The 17,079-nt window shown below is 37.9% G+C and overlaps 1 protein-coding gene across 7 annotated transcripts in view; it reads right to left on the bottom strand.

The window, feature by feature from the left end:
• The window catches only part of LOC106883929 (uncharacterized), a 284,619-nt gene that overhangs the window by 3,470 nt on the left and 264,070 nt on the right, over nucleotides 1–17,079 (bottom strand). For 6 of the 7 annotated variants that reach the window (XR_016243622.1, XR_016243623.1, XM_089359712.1 and 3 more), the window contains 3 exons: nucleotides 16,606–16,722; nucleotides 15,692–15,730; nucleotides 12,782–12,829 (listed from right to left, as the gene is read on the bottom strand). Coding sequence is in view for 5 of the 7 variants with exons in the window: in XM_089359712.1 (XP_089215838.1) it covers nucleotides 12,782–12,829; nucleotides 15,692–15,730; nucleotides 16,606–16,722 (204 nt within the window). In the remaining 2 variants the exon portion in view is untranslated. Of the gene's footprint in view, nucleotides 1–12,460; nucleotides 12,830–15,691; nucleotides 15,731–16,605; nucleotides 16,723–17,079 lie in introns of those variants that run through there. The other variant, XM_089359716.1, reaches the window with a different exon arrangement.

Raw genomic sequence — 17,079 nt, 5'->3', positions numbered from 1 at the left:
TTTTCACTTTACTTTTTACCCCTTCATTTTATTTTTACCGCTTTGTAACCTATTATCATTTATCTTTTTATGTATCTTGTCATGTATCTTTTATGCATTTCCAAATATATCTGATGGGCTTCTGATAGTTTTGCTATTTTGCAACATCTTTCTAACATCACCGATTCATTCTGTCAGTATTTTTACTACTTCTAATGCTCTTTCACTATTATATTTTAAAAAAAATTATTATTGTAAAACTATATTTTTTAAAAATGATTCTTTTTTTTTTAAATGATTCCTATAAAACTCTATTCCTATAAAACCTTATATCTCTATATAAGGCACAAAAGTAATTTGTAAGAACGTCATGAAAACAGCAACCACACCTGTTGACAGCCTCTCACCACCACCACCAATATGAAAACTACGTCTGCTCCGACCACCACCACCACCACCACCACCAACAGCAACAACAACAACAACAACAGTGTATCAAGACCAACCGCGACCAAAGTCTCTGCTACTACAGCAGTCTCCCAGCTACCGACACCACCACCACCAGCGACAACAACAAAAAAAAAGAACTTTGCTGATGCACTCAGACAAAAAAAAACATTTTGCACTTTACAACAAAAGAAATACAAGAAACAAAAACACTATTAAGCCAACAAGGATCGAACCTGAAATTAAAAATACCAGAAAAAATCGAAAGTCGTGAGGAGTGGGAAATAGTCAGAAAAGGAAGGAGGAAAAGAAGTAAAAAAAGAACCAAACCAAATGCAAAACACCAACAAAGCAGGGAGATATGCATCTCCCGAAAACATCGTCTCCAAACATACAACAAACAACATCAACACCACAAAAAATGCATACAACAAACATGCTCACAGCAATAGACACGACAAACACAGAATTAATGAACTACATAAATACAAAAACAACATCAAAACAAACAACCACAAATACACGACGTCTCCTAATCACATAAAAATATATCACATCACGCCAACATTATGCCACACTTTGAAATCCCTCTACCCCAACGCGGTAGGGGGAGGCCAAAAATATTTAGCCAAAAAACTTTACAGTAGCCTCCTTAGCGAAAATTCAAAGGAGGGAACAACTGAACTTTCGAACGGTAAGTAACTCTCTTTTCCTTTCGTTTTGTGCTTTAAAGCACATATTTCAATAGAATCATGGTCAAAATTGGTTGTGTAGATGTTCGAAAAAGATGGATACATGTAGCAAGAATGACACGTATGAATGACAAAGCCACTTTGAACATGATTCTATAGAACCATAAACTTTATAAGCAGAGAGTTACCTACGTTTCTTTCGTAAATAAAAATACTATATTGTATTTGTCCCATCTGTGTTGAGCCCTGTGTGGCTAATAAAGAAATCTATCTATCTATCTATCTATTTATATATATATATATATATATATATATATATATATATATATATATATATATATATATATATATATATATATATATATATATATATATATATAATCTGTTTTTAAGGAGCTCGCTTCGAGAGTTGTATTCCCTTGCGTTTGGTTCACTATATTTATTACGGTAGTTTTGACTTTAAGAGCCCCCCCCCCCCCCCCATAGCATGAGGCATTTATGTATAGTAATGCCCTTAATATAAATAAATATATTTAAAGGGAATAATTAAAAATGTTTCCCTTATGAGGTTTTTCACGCTGACTACTTGATAAATTCTTATAAAGATTTTATACTATTTTAAAATTTTATACATATTTATATATATATATATACACACACACACACACACACACACACACACACACACACACACACATACATTTGTCCCTGTTCCATCTACTCCGCGTTTCGAAGGCAAGGACAATACGCGACTTCGCTGGAACAGTTTTTCCCGCAAAGCAAATTAAATAAAATTTGGAATTTTTTGCGGGGGGTGAAAGTGTTAACAAGAACAGGACAGTGAGAACAAGACAGTGAAAAACAGTAAGAAAAGGACAGTGAGAACAAGACAGTAAAACAAACAGTGAGGGCTGTTAAGCCAAGACGATAGAAAAATTATTATGAACGCTTAAGATAGACATGCATGAGAGAAGAGACAGAAAAAATACGTCTTTTCTATAAGAAGGCAGTGAGCAGAAAGAAAGACCTCCCCCCTTTCGTCACGTGTCAGCAACCAGAGAGTCAAGGAGGAAGAGGGAGAGAGAGAGAGAGAGAGAGAGAGAGAGGGAACGGTGAAAGGGAGAGAAGAATAGGGAAAGTGTAGGAGAGAAAAACAGAAAGGATGAAAAACAAGAGAGGGAGAGAGATAGACAGGAAAGAGATAGTAATAGTAGCAGAGTGCGCATTGTAATTATTAAGATAAAACTTACTTCGGAAAGGATGCGTGGCGTTCGATCCCTTGCCTTTGAAACGCGGAGTAGATGGAACAGGGACAGCTCTTTATGTTGCATGTCTCGTTTCTCTGTTTGTTTTTTTCGTTGTTCGAAAAAAGTTCGTTTTCTGTTTTCGTCTTTATGTTTTCGTTTCTCATTATGTCCTGTACCCATATATGCATGTATGTATGCATATAGATGTAGGTATGCATATGTTTATTCCCAAGTAAGTTTTATATAGCATAATCATCATCGTTTAACGTTCGCTTTCCATGCTAGCATGAGTTGGACGATTTGACTGAGGACCGGTGAACCAGATGGCTACACCAGGCTCCAATCTGATTTGGCAGAGTTTCTACAGCTGGACGCCCTTCCTAACGCCAACCACTCCGAGAGTGTAGTGGGTGCTTTTACGTGCCACTGGCACGAAGGCCAGTCAGACGGTACTGGCAACGACCACGCTCAAAATGGTGTATTTTACGTGCCACCTGCACAGGAGCCAGTCCAGAGGCACTGGCAACGATTTTGCTCAAATGTCTTCACACGTGCCACCGGCACAAGTGCCAGGAAGGCGACGCTGGGCAGAGGTGCCATCAAGATTTCGCTTTCGCTTGCCCCAACAGGTCTTCGCAAGCCGAGTTTCGTGTCCAATGAAGGAGATGACGCTGGCATGGGTGCCAGTCGTCGAATTTAGTTCGATTTCGATTTCACTTGCCTCAACAGGTCTTCGCAAGTGGAGTTTAGTGTCCAATGAAGAAAGGTTCGCATAAATGGGCTGGCTACACCCCTGGCAGAAGCCTTGGATTTAGGTCTAACTTGGCTTGCAGGGTCTTCTCACGCACAGCATATTTCCAAAGGTTTCGGTCAGAAGTCATCGCCTCGGTGAGGCCCAGTGTTCGAATGTCGTGCCTCACCACCTCATCCCAGGTCTTCCGGGCCTACCTCTTTCACAGGTTCTCTCAACTGCTATGGCGTGGCACTTTTTCATACAGCTATCCTCATCCATTCTCGCCACATGACCACACCAGCGCAATCGTCTCTCTTGCACACCACAACTGATGCTTCTTAGGTTCAATTTTTCTCTCAAAGTACTTACACTCTATCTAGTATGCACACTGACATTACACATCCATCGGAGCATACTGGCTTCATTCCTTGCGAGCCTATGCATGTCCTCAGTAGTCACGGCCCATGTTTCACTGCCATGAAGCATGGCTGTTCGTACACATGCGTCATACAGTCTGCCTTTTAGTCTGAGTGAGAGGCCCTTTGTCACCAGCAGAGGTAAGAGCTCTCTGAACTTTGCCCAGGCTATTCTTATTCTAGCAGCTACATTTTCAGCGCACCCTTCCCGTCTAATTTTTCTCCCTGGAATGTGGCCAGATTTGTTTTCTGCACATTTTCAGTGTTTATTGCACCTGAACATCTGCCACATACTAAAACTGACTTCCTAGTTAACCTTCCTTTGATATTGCTGCACCTCTTATGTGTCCATAGCTTGCACTGGGTACATCTTATAGAGTTTCTACCTACGCCTTTTCTACAGATCGAGCAGAGCCATCTACCTGAAGGGGTTTGTGTTTTGTCTACCTTCCTACTTATTAGGACTTTAGTTTTAGCTAGATTGACTCTAAGGCCCTTCGATTCTAGTCCTTGCTTCCACACCTGAAACTTCTCCTCTAGTTCTGATAGTGACTCAGCAATTAGTGCAAGGTCATCAGCATAGAGGAGCTCCCAGGGGCATCCTGTCTTGAATTCCTCTGTTATTGCCTGGAGGACTATGATAAATAGGAGGGGGCTGATGACTGAACCTTGGTGGACTCCTACCTATACCCGGAATTCTTCACTGTACTCATTGCCAACCCTCACCTTACTGACAGCGTCTCTGTACATGGCTCGCACAGCTCTCACTAACCATTCTTCTATCCCTAGTTTCCTCATTGACCACCACATAAGGGATCGGGGGACCCTGTCAAAGGCTTTCTCCATGTCGACGAAAGCCAAGTAGAGAGGTTTATCTTTGGCTAGGTATTTCCCCTGCAGCTGTCTTACCAGAAATATAGCATCAGTGGTGCTTTTCCCTGGCACAAACCCAAACTGCATCTCATCTAAACTGACTCTCTCCCGAATTAGTTGGGCTATGACCCTCTCCGTGACTTTCATTACCTGACCTAACAACTTGATACCTCTGTAATTATTTGTATCTAAAGCGTCACCTTTACCTTTGTAGCAGTTGAATATGGTGCTGCTACACCAGTCATTGGGTATGACTCCTTCGTGTATCACCTGGTTAACTATACGGGTGACTAGGCTATAGCCTACACTGTCAGATATTTTGAGCATCTCTGCAGTGATTCCTGATGGGCCGGGGGCTTTCCCTGTCTTCATACTCTTAATAGCTTTATCTACTATGGTACTGTCAACTCTAATCGCTGGTCCCTTTGTTGGGTTGACATTCAGCAGACTCTCTTCCTCCCATTCATTCTCTTTATTGAGCAACCTTTCGTAGTGGCGTCTCCAAACCTCTTTCTTTGCAGCCTTGTTTAATGCAAGCGTACCATCATCCATGCGAACACATTTCTCTCCCACGACATTCCGATTCTCTCTCACACACTGTCTTGCAACACGAAATACCTCAAGTCTTTGGTCCTCACGGCGCAGAACATTGGCAATTTTTTTCTTTTCTGCTTCCCCTCTCGCTAAATAAACCTGTCGCTTAGCTTCCCTTCTGGCAGTCTGATACAATTCCCTGCTACCACCGTTTTTCCAGTCTTTCCAAGCCTGATTCTTTTGTCTAATAACCCTGTCAACAACATTGTTCCGCCACCACGTTATTTTGGGTCGAGAGGGGACTTTGCACCATCCACAGATCTGGTCAGTGGCCCTCAGCAGGTTGTCCCGTAGAAACGTCCAGTTGTCTTCTACATCATGTGAAGCTACATCCCCTTCTATTTCGTCAAAGTCTTCGAGTAATAAGTCTCTAAATCTCTGTCCATTTGCAGGATCTTTGAGCTTCCAGACCCTTCTCCTCCAAGCTGGTCGTCTTCTGGGCAACCGCTTAGCCCTGATCCTGAAGTCACTAACTACTAGTCTATGTTGTGGGGTACATTCTTCGCCTGGGAAGGTTTTGGCATTTATGAGCAGCCATCTTTCTCTTTTTCTGGCGAGGATGGAGTCAATTTGGCTCGTGTGTCTGCCAGAACAGTAGGTGACTCGCAGGTTTCCTGAAGTTAGTATTGCAAACCATAAGGTCGTTTGCATCATAGAACTCCAGCAGCCTGGTTCCCTCCTCATTGCGAGAACCAAAACCATAGGCTCCATGTACGCCATGGAAGCCCCCTGAATGCTGTCCTACATGACAATTGAAGTCACCAGCCACAAAGAGAAGGTCCCTGTCATTCGTCGACAAGGTAGTCTGCAAGAGGGCGTCATAAAATCGACCTTTCTGTCCATCCGGTAGCCCGGGCTGTGGGGCATAGGCCGAGATAATGGTTGCTAACCTATGGTGAAGGACTGATCTAATCTTAAGTATCCTATCGCAGACTCTGGCTACCTCGATTACCTTATCCACCCATTTCTCTGCAAGAAGTATACCCACGCCACCGACCCCGTCTGTGTTTCTTGCCCAGAAAATCTTGTACCTGTGTTCTTTGCCTGTGAGGAGCCTAGCGGAACCTCCTCTCCACCTTACTTCTTGGTGGCAGCAGATATCAACACACACACACACACACATATATATATATATATATATATATATATATATAACAAAGTAAGTGCTTATAACAAAATGAAGTATATATATATATATATATATATATATATATATATATATATATATATATATATATATATATATATATATATATATATATATATATATATATATATATATATATATATATATATATATATATATATATATATATATATATATATATATATATATATATATATATATATATATATATATATATATATATATATATATATATATATATATATATATATATATATATATATATATATATATATATATATATATATATATATATATATATATATATATATGGAGGCGCAATGGCCCAGTGGTTAGGGAAGCGGACTCGCGGTCAAAGGATCGCGGTTTCGATTCCCAGACCGGTCGTTGTTTGTGTTTATTGAGCGAAACACCTAAGCTGCACGAGGCTCCGGCAGTGGGGGTGGCGACCCCTGTTGTACTCTTTCACCCCAACTTTCTCTCTCTTTCTTCCTGTTTCTTGAGTAACGCTGCGATGGACTGGTGTCCCGTCCAGCTGGGGGGGGGGGGGGCATACACCACAGAAACCGGGAAACCGGGCCCATGAGCCTGGCTTGGCTTTGAAAGGGCGACGAAGATATATATATATATATATATATATATATATACGCACACACATAAAACAAAGTAACTACTTATAACGAAATGCATTGTGTTTTCATCCAAAATGGAGACAAACACCATTCCTCCATGTGATCAGCAAGAAAAATTGTTGGGATATTAAGATGTTTTTCTTAACATGAAACCAATGATAGCTTTAATGCACAAATATGGAAATATCAAGGAATACTTGAGGCAAATGGAATCAAACAACGACATGAAGGAAAAGACAAAAAGATAGTACCTGCAGTAAGTGAGCAAAAATATTAGCTTCAAAGCTGAATGCCAGTAACACTACAAGTTGTGGCGACATGATTAGGTAGCGGAAGTGCTACATTGGAAACTGCGAAAAGCAGGGGCTAAAGAGAGGCAAGATGTTGTATGAGCACAAACCGCAGAGAGTGGCAGGGTTGGAGACTAGCAAAATCCTCTGGGATTTGCCAATCCAAACAGACCAAGCAACACCTAGTGATGGTGGACAAGGTGCACTATATATGCTATATAGTTGATGCTGCATTCCCTTTTGACCCATGAATAGTCAAGGAAGGTGAAAAGATAGATAAATAAAATCCTCTCAAGTACGAAATAGCCCGGCTATGTTAAATGAAAAAGGTGAAGATAGTGCCAATTATTGCTGGGTCCTTGGGAACAGTATCAAAAGGCATCAAGGGGAATATAAAGGAAATTGGAATAGAGTACCCAGTAGAATTGTTACAAAAGGTTTGCCTTCTTGGTCCAGCCAGAATAATCAGGAAAGTATTAGAAAGCTGGAAAGAACAAGTAGCATGGTACCATATGTTGGAGGTAGTAAGCCTGCTATGCATGCAAGACTCTAGGAGCTCCGACAAAAGTTGTGATAAAGAGAATTAATAGTAATAATGATCCTTTCTACTATAGGTACATGGTTCTTAATTTATTGACATCGAAAGGATGAAAGGCAAAGTCAACTGGTTTGCCTTGCATCCTACTACTACTACTACTAATAATAATAATGATGATGATGATGATAATAATAATAATAATAATAATAATAATAATATACACTGATGCAGTACCAGGCAGTGGCTCTGATGGCTTCTGATCTTAACTGATTGGAAGTGTTATCATGTATATAGTTTGTCTTGGTATAAAAGATAGGCTACAGCAAATGTTCTGCTCAATACCACAGATTTGCTTGTCAGTTGTTTGGCCATAACCAGTTGAACATGCCACTTGGTGGCTGACGATATGTGCATCTCTGATCGCAAGTGGAAGTAGTGGGGGAAGATCATAGCCATGTTTTGAGAGGAATTCTTTGGAGTTTGAATAATTCACCTCTGGAAACATGGGTGTTTCGTTCAACATCCTTAAACAACCTTATGAGTGGGATGAGATACTCAGCCTGAAGAAAATTCTAAATGAGCCTCACTTGCAAGGTCACGTGTTATTTATCTTGATGTGAGATCACCATGTCACGCACATATGGTTGTGATGCATGTGCCTGGTGTACCCTTATCAGACGGGTAGTCATGATGGGTATACTGGCCTTCATTTATTTTACCCCGGTGTCACTTTGGTGGCATGCTGTTCTTTCTCTCAGCAACAACAACAAATTTTTCTGCAATAGGTACAAAGCCTGAAATTTCAGGGAGTGGGCTAGTCAATTATAATGACCCTATGACACAACTGGAACTCATTTCTTCAACCCTAAAAGAATGAAAGGTAAAGTCAACCTGATGGAATTTGAACTCAGAAAGTAAAGATGAATGAAATGCTGGTAAGCATTTTGTCCAGTGTGCTAATAATACTAATAATTTCAAATTTTGACACAAAGCCAGCAATTTCAGAGGGGGAATAAATTGATTACATTGACCCCAGTATTCAACTGGTATTTATTTTATCGACTCTGAAAGGATGAAAGGCAAAGTCAACCTCAGTGGAATTTGAACTCAGAATGTGAAGACGGATGAAATGCCACTGACAGAATAATCCAGGCTAATCTACCAGTCGTAATTATTAAAGACATGAAAGAAAATATTTGTAGATTAATAGATGCAAGTGTTGCCACTGATAAAAATATATCTGTAAAGGAATTTGACAAATTAAGTAAATATAAGGACCTGGAAATTGAAGTACAAAAGATGTGGCATCTAAAAGAGAGAACTGTTCCTGTTATTGAAGGTGCCCTAGGTATGACAAAAAGGGGATGTCAGAAACATCTAGACAACATCCCAGGAGAAGTATATCTCAGAGAAATCCAAAAGTTTGTGCTAACAAATACTGCCCGTATCCTTAGAAAATCCATATCAATTTAATGGTCTCTGTTGTATTACATGGTGATATTTCACTACTGCTCCTGCCACTTCCCCTCCCTAAGCTTTATCCTTCGCTCACCCTAGGGCGTTGGGTGTGTCTTGGCAAGTGATTTCAACAAACATGCAGATTAAAAGTAAAAAATAATAATAATAATAATAATAATAATAATAATAATATATGCGGCAGCCACTGCAGCCACAAAAGAAGCAGGATACTCCCTCAGACCCAACCGAACAGGAGTTCCACCACCCAAACAGACCTTGTGGATAAATAATATCCAAACCAAAATTAGAAAAAAGAGAGAAGATCTATCGATTCTCAATGAAATTAATAGACAATCAACACAACTAAGTAACAAGAAGAAGACAAAAATACTGTATAAATACAACATTACAGAAAAAGATTTACCTGAAGCAAAAGAAAAGCTAAAGCAAGATATCCTTGCCAAAGCACAAAGGATCCGCCGGTATGAGAAACGCCAACGTTTCTTTGAACAAAACAAACAGTTCAAATCCAACCCCAAAAAATTCTACCAAGAACTGGGTAAAAATAAAATAGACATTACTGTAGCACCAACAGCAGAAGAAGTGGAAGAATTTTGGAAAGAAATGTGGTCGGTGAAGCAACAACCTCAGGAAAGGACTATTAAAACAACGAACTTAGCACCTGAGCAACTCTAGACCCCTATAACAACTGAAGAGGTCACCCAGGCATTGCAAAGACTAAACAACTAGAAGGCACCTGGGCACGACAAGATCCCCAACTTCTGGTTAAAATATCTGACAGGAATGCACAAAAAGCTGCTGAAAACTTTAACAACATACTAGCAGAGCCAGAGACAATGCCTGAATGGCTCACGAAAGGGAAAACCATCTTAATTCCCAAATGCACGTAAACAGAAAAACCACAAAACTACAGACCTATAACCTGTCTCCCTACAATCTACAAAGCCTTTACTGCAATAATATCGCAGAGAGTGAGTAAGCACCTGGAAAATAACCACCTGTTTCCAGAAGAGCAGAAGGGATGCTGCAAGGGCTCATACGGCTGTAAAGATCAACTAATGATCAATAAAGCTATAACTGAAGACAGCCGCAGAAAGAAGAAAGGTCTTAGTATGGCCTGGATCGACTACCGAAAGGCTTTTGACAGTGTTCCCCACACGTGGATCCTCGAAACACTAGCCATAAACAAGTTGGCACCAATTATTATAAAATACATAAGACACTCTATGAATAAATGGCAGACAGTGCTGCAGATCCAAACAAAAGAGGGACTTGTGAAAACGAAAGCCATCCCCATTAGAAGAAGAATATTCCAGGGAGACACGCTCTCTTCACTCCTGTTTTGCCTGGCACTCACACCTTTAACTGAATTTCTAAATAGAACTGGATGCGGATACAAATGTTACAGCAAAACAGTCAGCCACCTTTTATATATGGATGACCTAAAATTATATGCTAGAAATGATAAAGAGCTGGAAACACTACTACAGACAGTACATGGATTTACCAAAGAAATAAATATGAAATTTGGATTAGATAAATGTGCCAAAGCAACCCTGAAAAGAGGAAAACTAGTTAAGAGTAGCAACATCACACTAGATAAAGCCAATGAAATAAGAGAATTAGACCAAAGCCAACCATACAAATATTTAGGAGTCAATGAACTAGATAGGATACAACACACACAAATGAAAGAAAAAATAAAGAAAGAGTACTATAGACGAGTTAGGTCAATACTAAAAACAGAGCTCAATGCTAAAAACAAGATAATAGGTATTAACACTTTAGCCGTCCCAGTTATAAGTTACAGCTACAATATCCTGAACTGGACACTAAACGAACTATCTAAAACAGACAGGAAAACAAGAAAAATAATGACATGATCTAGGATGCATCACCCAAAATCTGACATAGAAAGGCTATATATACAACGTACAGAAGGTGGTAGGGGTCTTATACAGATGGAAAACTATTATAAAATAACCACCATAGAACTGCAAAAATACCTACTTCAGAAGCAAGGAAAACTAATACAAATAGCCACAAAACACGAGCAAAAAAAAAACTGTTTTCAGTATTTAAGGAAGCTGACAAATACAAACAAGAAATCATACTACCTAATAAATATGAAGAAGAAGAATAAACAACAAAAGCTATAAAACAAATGAAATCCAAACTAAAACTAGAACAGCAACGGACCATGATAAAACGATGGCAAGAAAAACCCCTACATGGTAAATACTGGGCTAAACTAAATGCAAAAGAAATAGACAGAGAAAAATTCCAGCAATGGTTGAGAAACTCAGGACTCAAAGCAGAGACTGAAGGATTTTTAATTGCTGCACAAGACCAAAGCCTCCCCACCAGAAATTACCAAAAACATATAATGAAAAGAAACATAACAAATAACTGTAGAATTTGTGGAGATGGACAAGAAACAATAAATCATATTATCTCTGGCTGCCCAGTCCTGGCTAAGAAGGAATATATTCACAGACACGACAGAGCTGGGACCTATATACACTGGAGGCTATACCAACACTATGGAATAACAAAAGAAAAAAGATGGTATAAACACACGCCAGAAAAGGTCACAGAAAACGAGAAAGCAACCATACTCTGGGATATGCCAATACACACAGATAGAGAAATTAAGGCCAATAGACCAGATATAGTTGTCAAAGATTATGAAGGAAAAAAATGCTTTCCAATTGATGTATCAATACCTGCAGATGACAATGTTTCCCTAAAAGAAATGGAGAAACTTTCAAAATACAAAGACCTGGAAATAGAGGTAACTTGAATGTGGAATCTAAAAACAGAAACAATTCCTATCATAGTAGGTGCCTTAGGTATAATAAAAAAATATTCAGACAAATACATAACAAAAACACCAGGACTTACAAATATATATAACATACAGAAAATTGCACTACTGGGCACTGCACGCATCCTATGCAAAACACTTTCAATACAGTAACCATAAGAGCATCACAGCAAACCACAGCACATACCCACGGCACATAGAGCTGCGCTTGGTAGTGAAGTGAAAGCACGCTATAAAAATAAAACTACTGAATAATAATAATAATAATAATGATAATGATAAAAAAAAAAAAATAATAATAATAATAATAATAATAATAAGGGTATCCAGTCTATCTCCCAAAGAATTCAGTCTGAGCGACATGGAAAACAATGATAAGGACACTAATGATTATGATCTTTCTAGTATTAAAAAATAATTGCTTCTAATAAGAAAGAAATTTTTGATGATACTTCAGCATTAATTTGAAGATTTATGAAATAGATGAAGCAGGTCAGTCATTCAAGGAGCACATATATCCACTTTTACAGTTTATAAATTCATTAGTAGACTTAATATCATTGTCATTTTGAGAATTGATGAAAATTTATTAGACATAATTTTATACAAGATAAATCTGGACCTTGTCAAGTTTATGCAAAATAGTGGATTGTGCCTTGTTAATTAGGAAATTGAACATAGAACAATACAGTAATATATTTCAAACTAAGTGTATTTCAAACTAAGCTAGAAGACATGAAGTTGAGTCAAGCTCATGGTTCTCTTTTTTTCAAGTGTCCGTTTTATTGTACTAGAACTAGTGTTAAGCAATTAGTGAGAGTACAGTCCGATGATGACATTTCTGGTGTACAATTCATCAATTGTATTTTTTAAGATAAAATCTTTACCTGTATTACTTTCAGGAAATGGCATGGTTGCATAAACTGTGGTGAGTTCTGTAAAGGGAGAAAGAGAGAGAGGATGAAAAAGAAAAATGTGGGAGAAGATAAACTGGAGATAGCTTTTGTGGGGAACAGAACTTAGGTTAGCAACAGACATAATGGTTACAGCAACAATCATAATAACAGATGATACATTAGCAGCATTCACAATAGCAACTCCTGCAATAGCAACTAGCACATTAAGAGCTGACACGATAGCAACACCCAAATATCAGCATACATACTAGCAACATATAACAACAACAACAACAACATAATAGTAACAGTCACAAGGGCAACAGTCTCAATAGCAACAATTCCAATGGCAGCTGGCAAATAACAGCATAGATAATACCAGCACAATAGCAATAGCTATAACAACTAACATAACAACAACAGTCAACAACAACTGGCATGATGGCAATGGTTACACTAACTGCAAGGATAATAGCAACACAGCAATATATAATAGCAACATGTACAATAGCAAGAGGCACAACAGCAACAAACGAAATACCAAATACAGCAAGCATAATAACAACATATACAAAAGCTGGGAGAAACAATATCAAAACACAATATACTTAGTTGCTAAAAAAATTAGTCTTGTTGCTATTATTATGATTATAATTATCATTATTATTATTATTACTACTTTGCACACTGGTTATTAGAGTGCCTGAAATTTATTCAAATGTGCCAGACAGATTGGTGGCCAGTTAAAAAAAAACAAACAGTTAATTTATTCTAAGGAATAGTTAAGATCTGTTAACATATGAAAAGGTATATTTCAGGGAGGCAACTTTTCGTGACTCTTATTTGTCATCTGCATGATCTCCCTGACTCAAGTCCTTAGAAAAGTGGAAATGAGATATATGCTAGATGAACTGGCTCCTGTGCAGGTGGCACGTAAAATACACCATTTTGAGCGTGGCCGTTGCCAGTACCTCCTGACTGGCCTCCGTGCCGGTGGCACGTAAAAGCACCTACTACACTCTCGGAGTGGTTGGCGTTAGGAAGGGCATCCAGCTGTAGAAACTCTGCCAAATCAGATTGGAGCCTGGTGTAGCCATCTGGTTTCACCAGTCCTCAGTCAAATCGTCCAACCCATGCTAGCATGGCAAGCAGACGTTAAACGACTATGATGGTGATGATGATTAAGATCAACCATCTGTTATTAACGGTTGATTTAAAGTTATTTGTGAAAGATGAGGACAAAACTGATAGCTTAACATCTACTATAAACCTGATTAATCAGGATATTAGGATGGTGTTTATAATAAAAAAAATATGGTGTTGTAATACTGAAACTGGGAAAACTAGTAAAGAGTGGAGGGACTGAGCTTGCAAATGGCCAGATTATTAAAGTAGGAGAGGAAGAGTACAAGGATTTGGGATTCCTTGAGTTGGATAAGATCAAAGAGAAAGAAATGAAGATGTGAAACCTGTAATGTCATCTAAATTGAATGAAATGAATAAGACTAAGGCAATGAATACATAGGTTGTGTCCTTCATGCACTGCGGGGCAGGAGTTATTAAATGGAAAAAAGATGAACAAGAAAGCATTGATTGGAAAACTAGGAAATTGATGACAGTGCATAAGGAGCTCCTCGCAAGGAGTGATGCTGCAAAACTTTATGTTGGAAGAAAAAAAGGAGGTAGAGGACTAATGATTTGTGAAAACTGTGTCAAAAGCAAAGAAAACAACCTAGCTTGGTACCATAAAAATGTAAGAGACCTTGATGCAATGAAATCTGTTGATGAAGTAATACCTAATGAATGCAGGAAGAGAATGAAAAAAGAACTTGAAAAGGAATGGCAGGACAAACTTATGCATGGGCATAAGATAATAATTAATAATAATAATAATAATAATATTAATGGTTTCAAATTTTGCCACAAGGGCAGCAGTTTTAAGAGAGGGGATAAATCAAATTCATCAACCTAATGTTCAACTGGTACTTATTTTATTGCCCCTGAAAGGATGAAAGGCAAAGTTGGCCTCGGCGGAATTTGAACTTGGAATACAGTGATAGGTGAAATGCTGCTAAGGATTTCATTCAGTATGCTAACAATTCAGCCTGCTGGCCACCTTAGATCCTAATAATAATAATCCTTTCTACAGGAAGCACAAGGCCTCAAATCTGGGAGAAGGGATTAAGCTGATTACATCCACCTTAGTGCATAACTGTTACTTGTTTAATCAACCCTGAAAGGATGAAAGGCAAAGTCAACCTTGGCGGAATTTGTACTCAGAACACAGCGATGGGTGAAATACTGCTAAGTATTTTGTCCAGCTTGCTAACAATTCAGCCTACTGGCCACCTTAGATCCTAATAATAATGATAGACAATACGAAGAGTGTGATGCAATTGTAATAAATATTTTATTGGTTGAATGATATTTTGACAGCTTGCCTGTCTTTATGAACAAAAGACAGGGGAATTTCATCATATTTACACAAAACTGTTTGATTAAATATTCTTCTTTTTCCTTTTTCTTTTTTTCCCATTATGTCTTTCTTTTTTTTTCTTTTTGTCAGTTGTAAACTTGAAAATTGAAGACTGATGATGTCATTCCATCAATGTAGAAACGCTGGTTTCACTCGTTCAATCTTTTGAATTTGAATTTCTATGTTTCACTTTTCATTTTGAACTCGGCAAAGACAGGTAAGCTGTTGAAATATCGTTCAACCAATAAAATATCTATTACAATCGCATCATGCTCTTCGTATTGTCTATTTACCTTTGTGAGAAGTTACATCAATCCTTTTAAAATAATAATAATAATAAATAATAATAACTGAATTTTGCCAGAGCCACAGCCCCACTGCGGCAGGATATTGAATAATAATGATGAAGAAACAACCATTCTTACCTGTCACTCTTGTATTATTGGTGGTTACATATTCAGCATCTGGAAAACAAGAATAAGGTAAGTGCAATGTGCAAATAAGATATTTTCAAAAAGACCTCTAAGCACTGCAGGCAAGAAGTTGGGTGTAAGTAAGAATAACTAAAACCGATAACAAAATATTATATCAAACAACATATATATTTTGGGAAAGCTTCCATTATCAAATATAAGATAGAAAATAATCCAAGAGTTTGGAGGGAAAATTTCCTGAAATATAATAGAAGAGTTAAACAACCTTTGTAGAATGTAGAGTGATACAATATCTTGTTTTTGTCTTTATTTGTTAGCATTACCTTTATGTTGCCTAACATATAGCCAGCATTAGTTAAAAATATATTTACATTAAATCATAGAAAGACAAAGTGGAATAAGCAGAACAAGATGGGAGACATGGGATAAAGCGTCAATGAAGAGGTCAAAGGATGTGTGATGAAAGAGCTTTGACAGAAACTAAGGTAATAATAACAATAAAGCTGAAGTGAAAACCAAATATATAGTGTGTATATAATTGGCTAAGTATAATAATATTTGTTTCAACACATGATTTCACATCAAGAATCTTGCAAAGCAAATACATAAACATATGTATATATGTGTATGTGTGTGTGTGTGTGTGTGTGTGTGCACGTACAAGCACACGCACACACATACACATTCGAGGCTTATGCTAGGAAGGGAGTGAATATCTGCTGTCAGGTAGGCATACTAAATTGCTTTCTTAGAAATGGAACTCCAGGAAAGATTCTTTTGTTTCTGTGGGAAGGCAATACATATAAAATATATAAACAATAAATTATGAGTAATAGTGCTGAAATTAAATTGTGTTCATTTTTATAAGATTTTAACATGTGTAGTAATAAAAAATTCTAACTTACATGGACAGATTCCACAAAGCCAAGGACATTTCATGGTTACATGAGGATGTAGGGAGCAATCATTGACAGTGTATTTCTTTGAACAGTCTGCAGGATCATTACCCAGGGAGCAGTTCACTATAAAAAAATATAATGATATTACTGTTTGAGGATATTTATGTATTGGGTAGTAATACTTAGAACGTGTTGACAAAAGAGATGGATAGAGGAGAAACAGGGAAAAAGAGAGCAAGGGAGATAGACAAATAGATAGAAAGTAAGGGATATATATCTATATATATGCAGTCAGACACCTTCACATGGTCAATAAAACAAATGTACAAGTCTTTTTTGTTTTTCTATACACTTTTCTATCAACGTCCTCAAACATAGAATTGCATTTCTCAACCACTTTCCTGTTCTATAACCAAACTGTTCATCTGATAGGTTTCCCCTAATAGTACCTACCTTTCACTTGATTCAACTCTATTCTCA

The sequence above is a fragment of the Octopus bimaculoides genome, chromosome 11, assembly GCF_046866305.1.
Source record: "Octopus bimaculoides isolate indiv1 chromosome 11, ASM4686630v1, whole genome shotgun sequence".
In the NCBI taxonomy this organism is placed as follows: Eukaryota; Metazoa; Mollusca; class Cephalopoda; order Octopoda; family Octopodidae; genus Octopus; species Octopus bimaculoides.
This window is presented reverse-complemented; position numbering and strand designations above follow the sequence as displayed.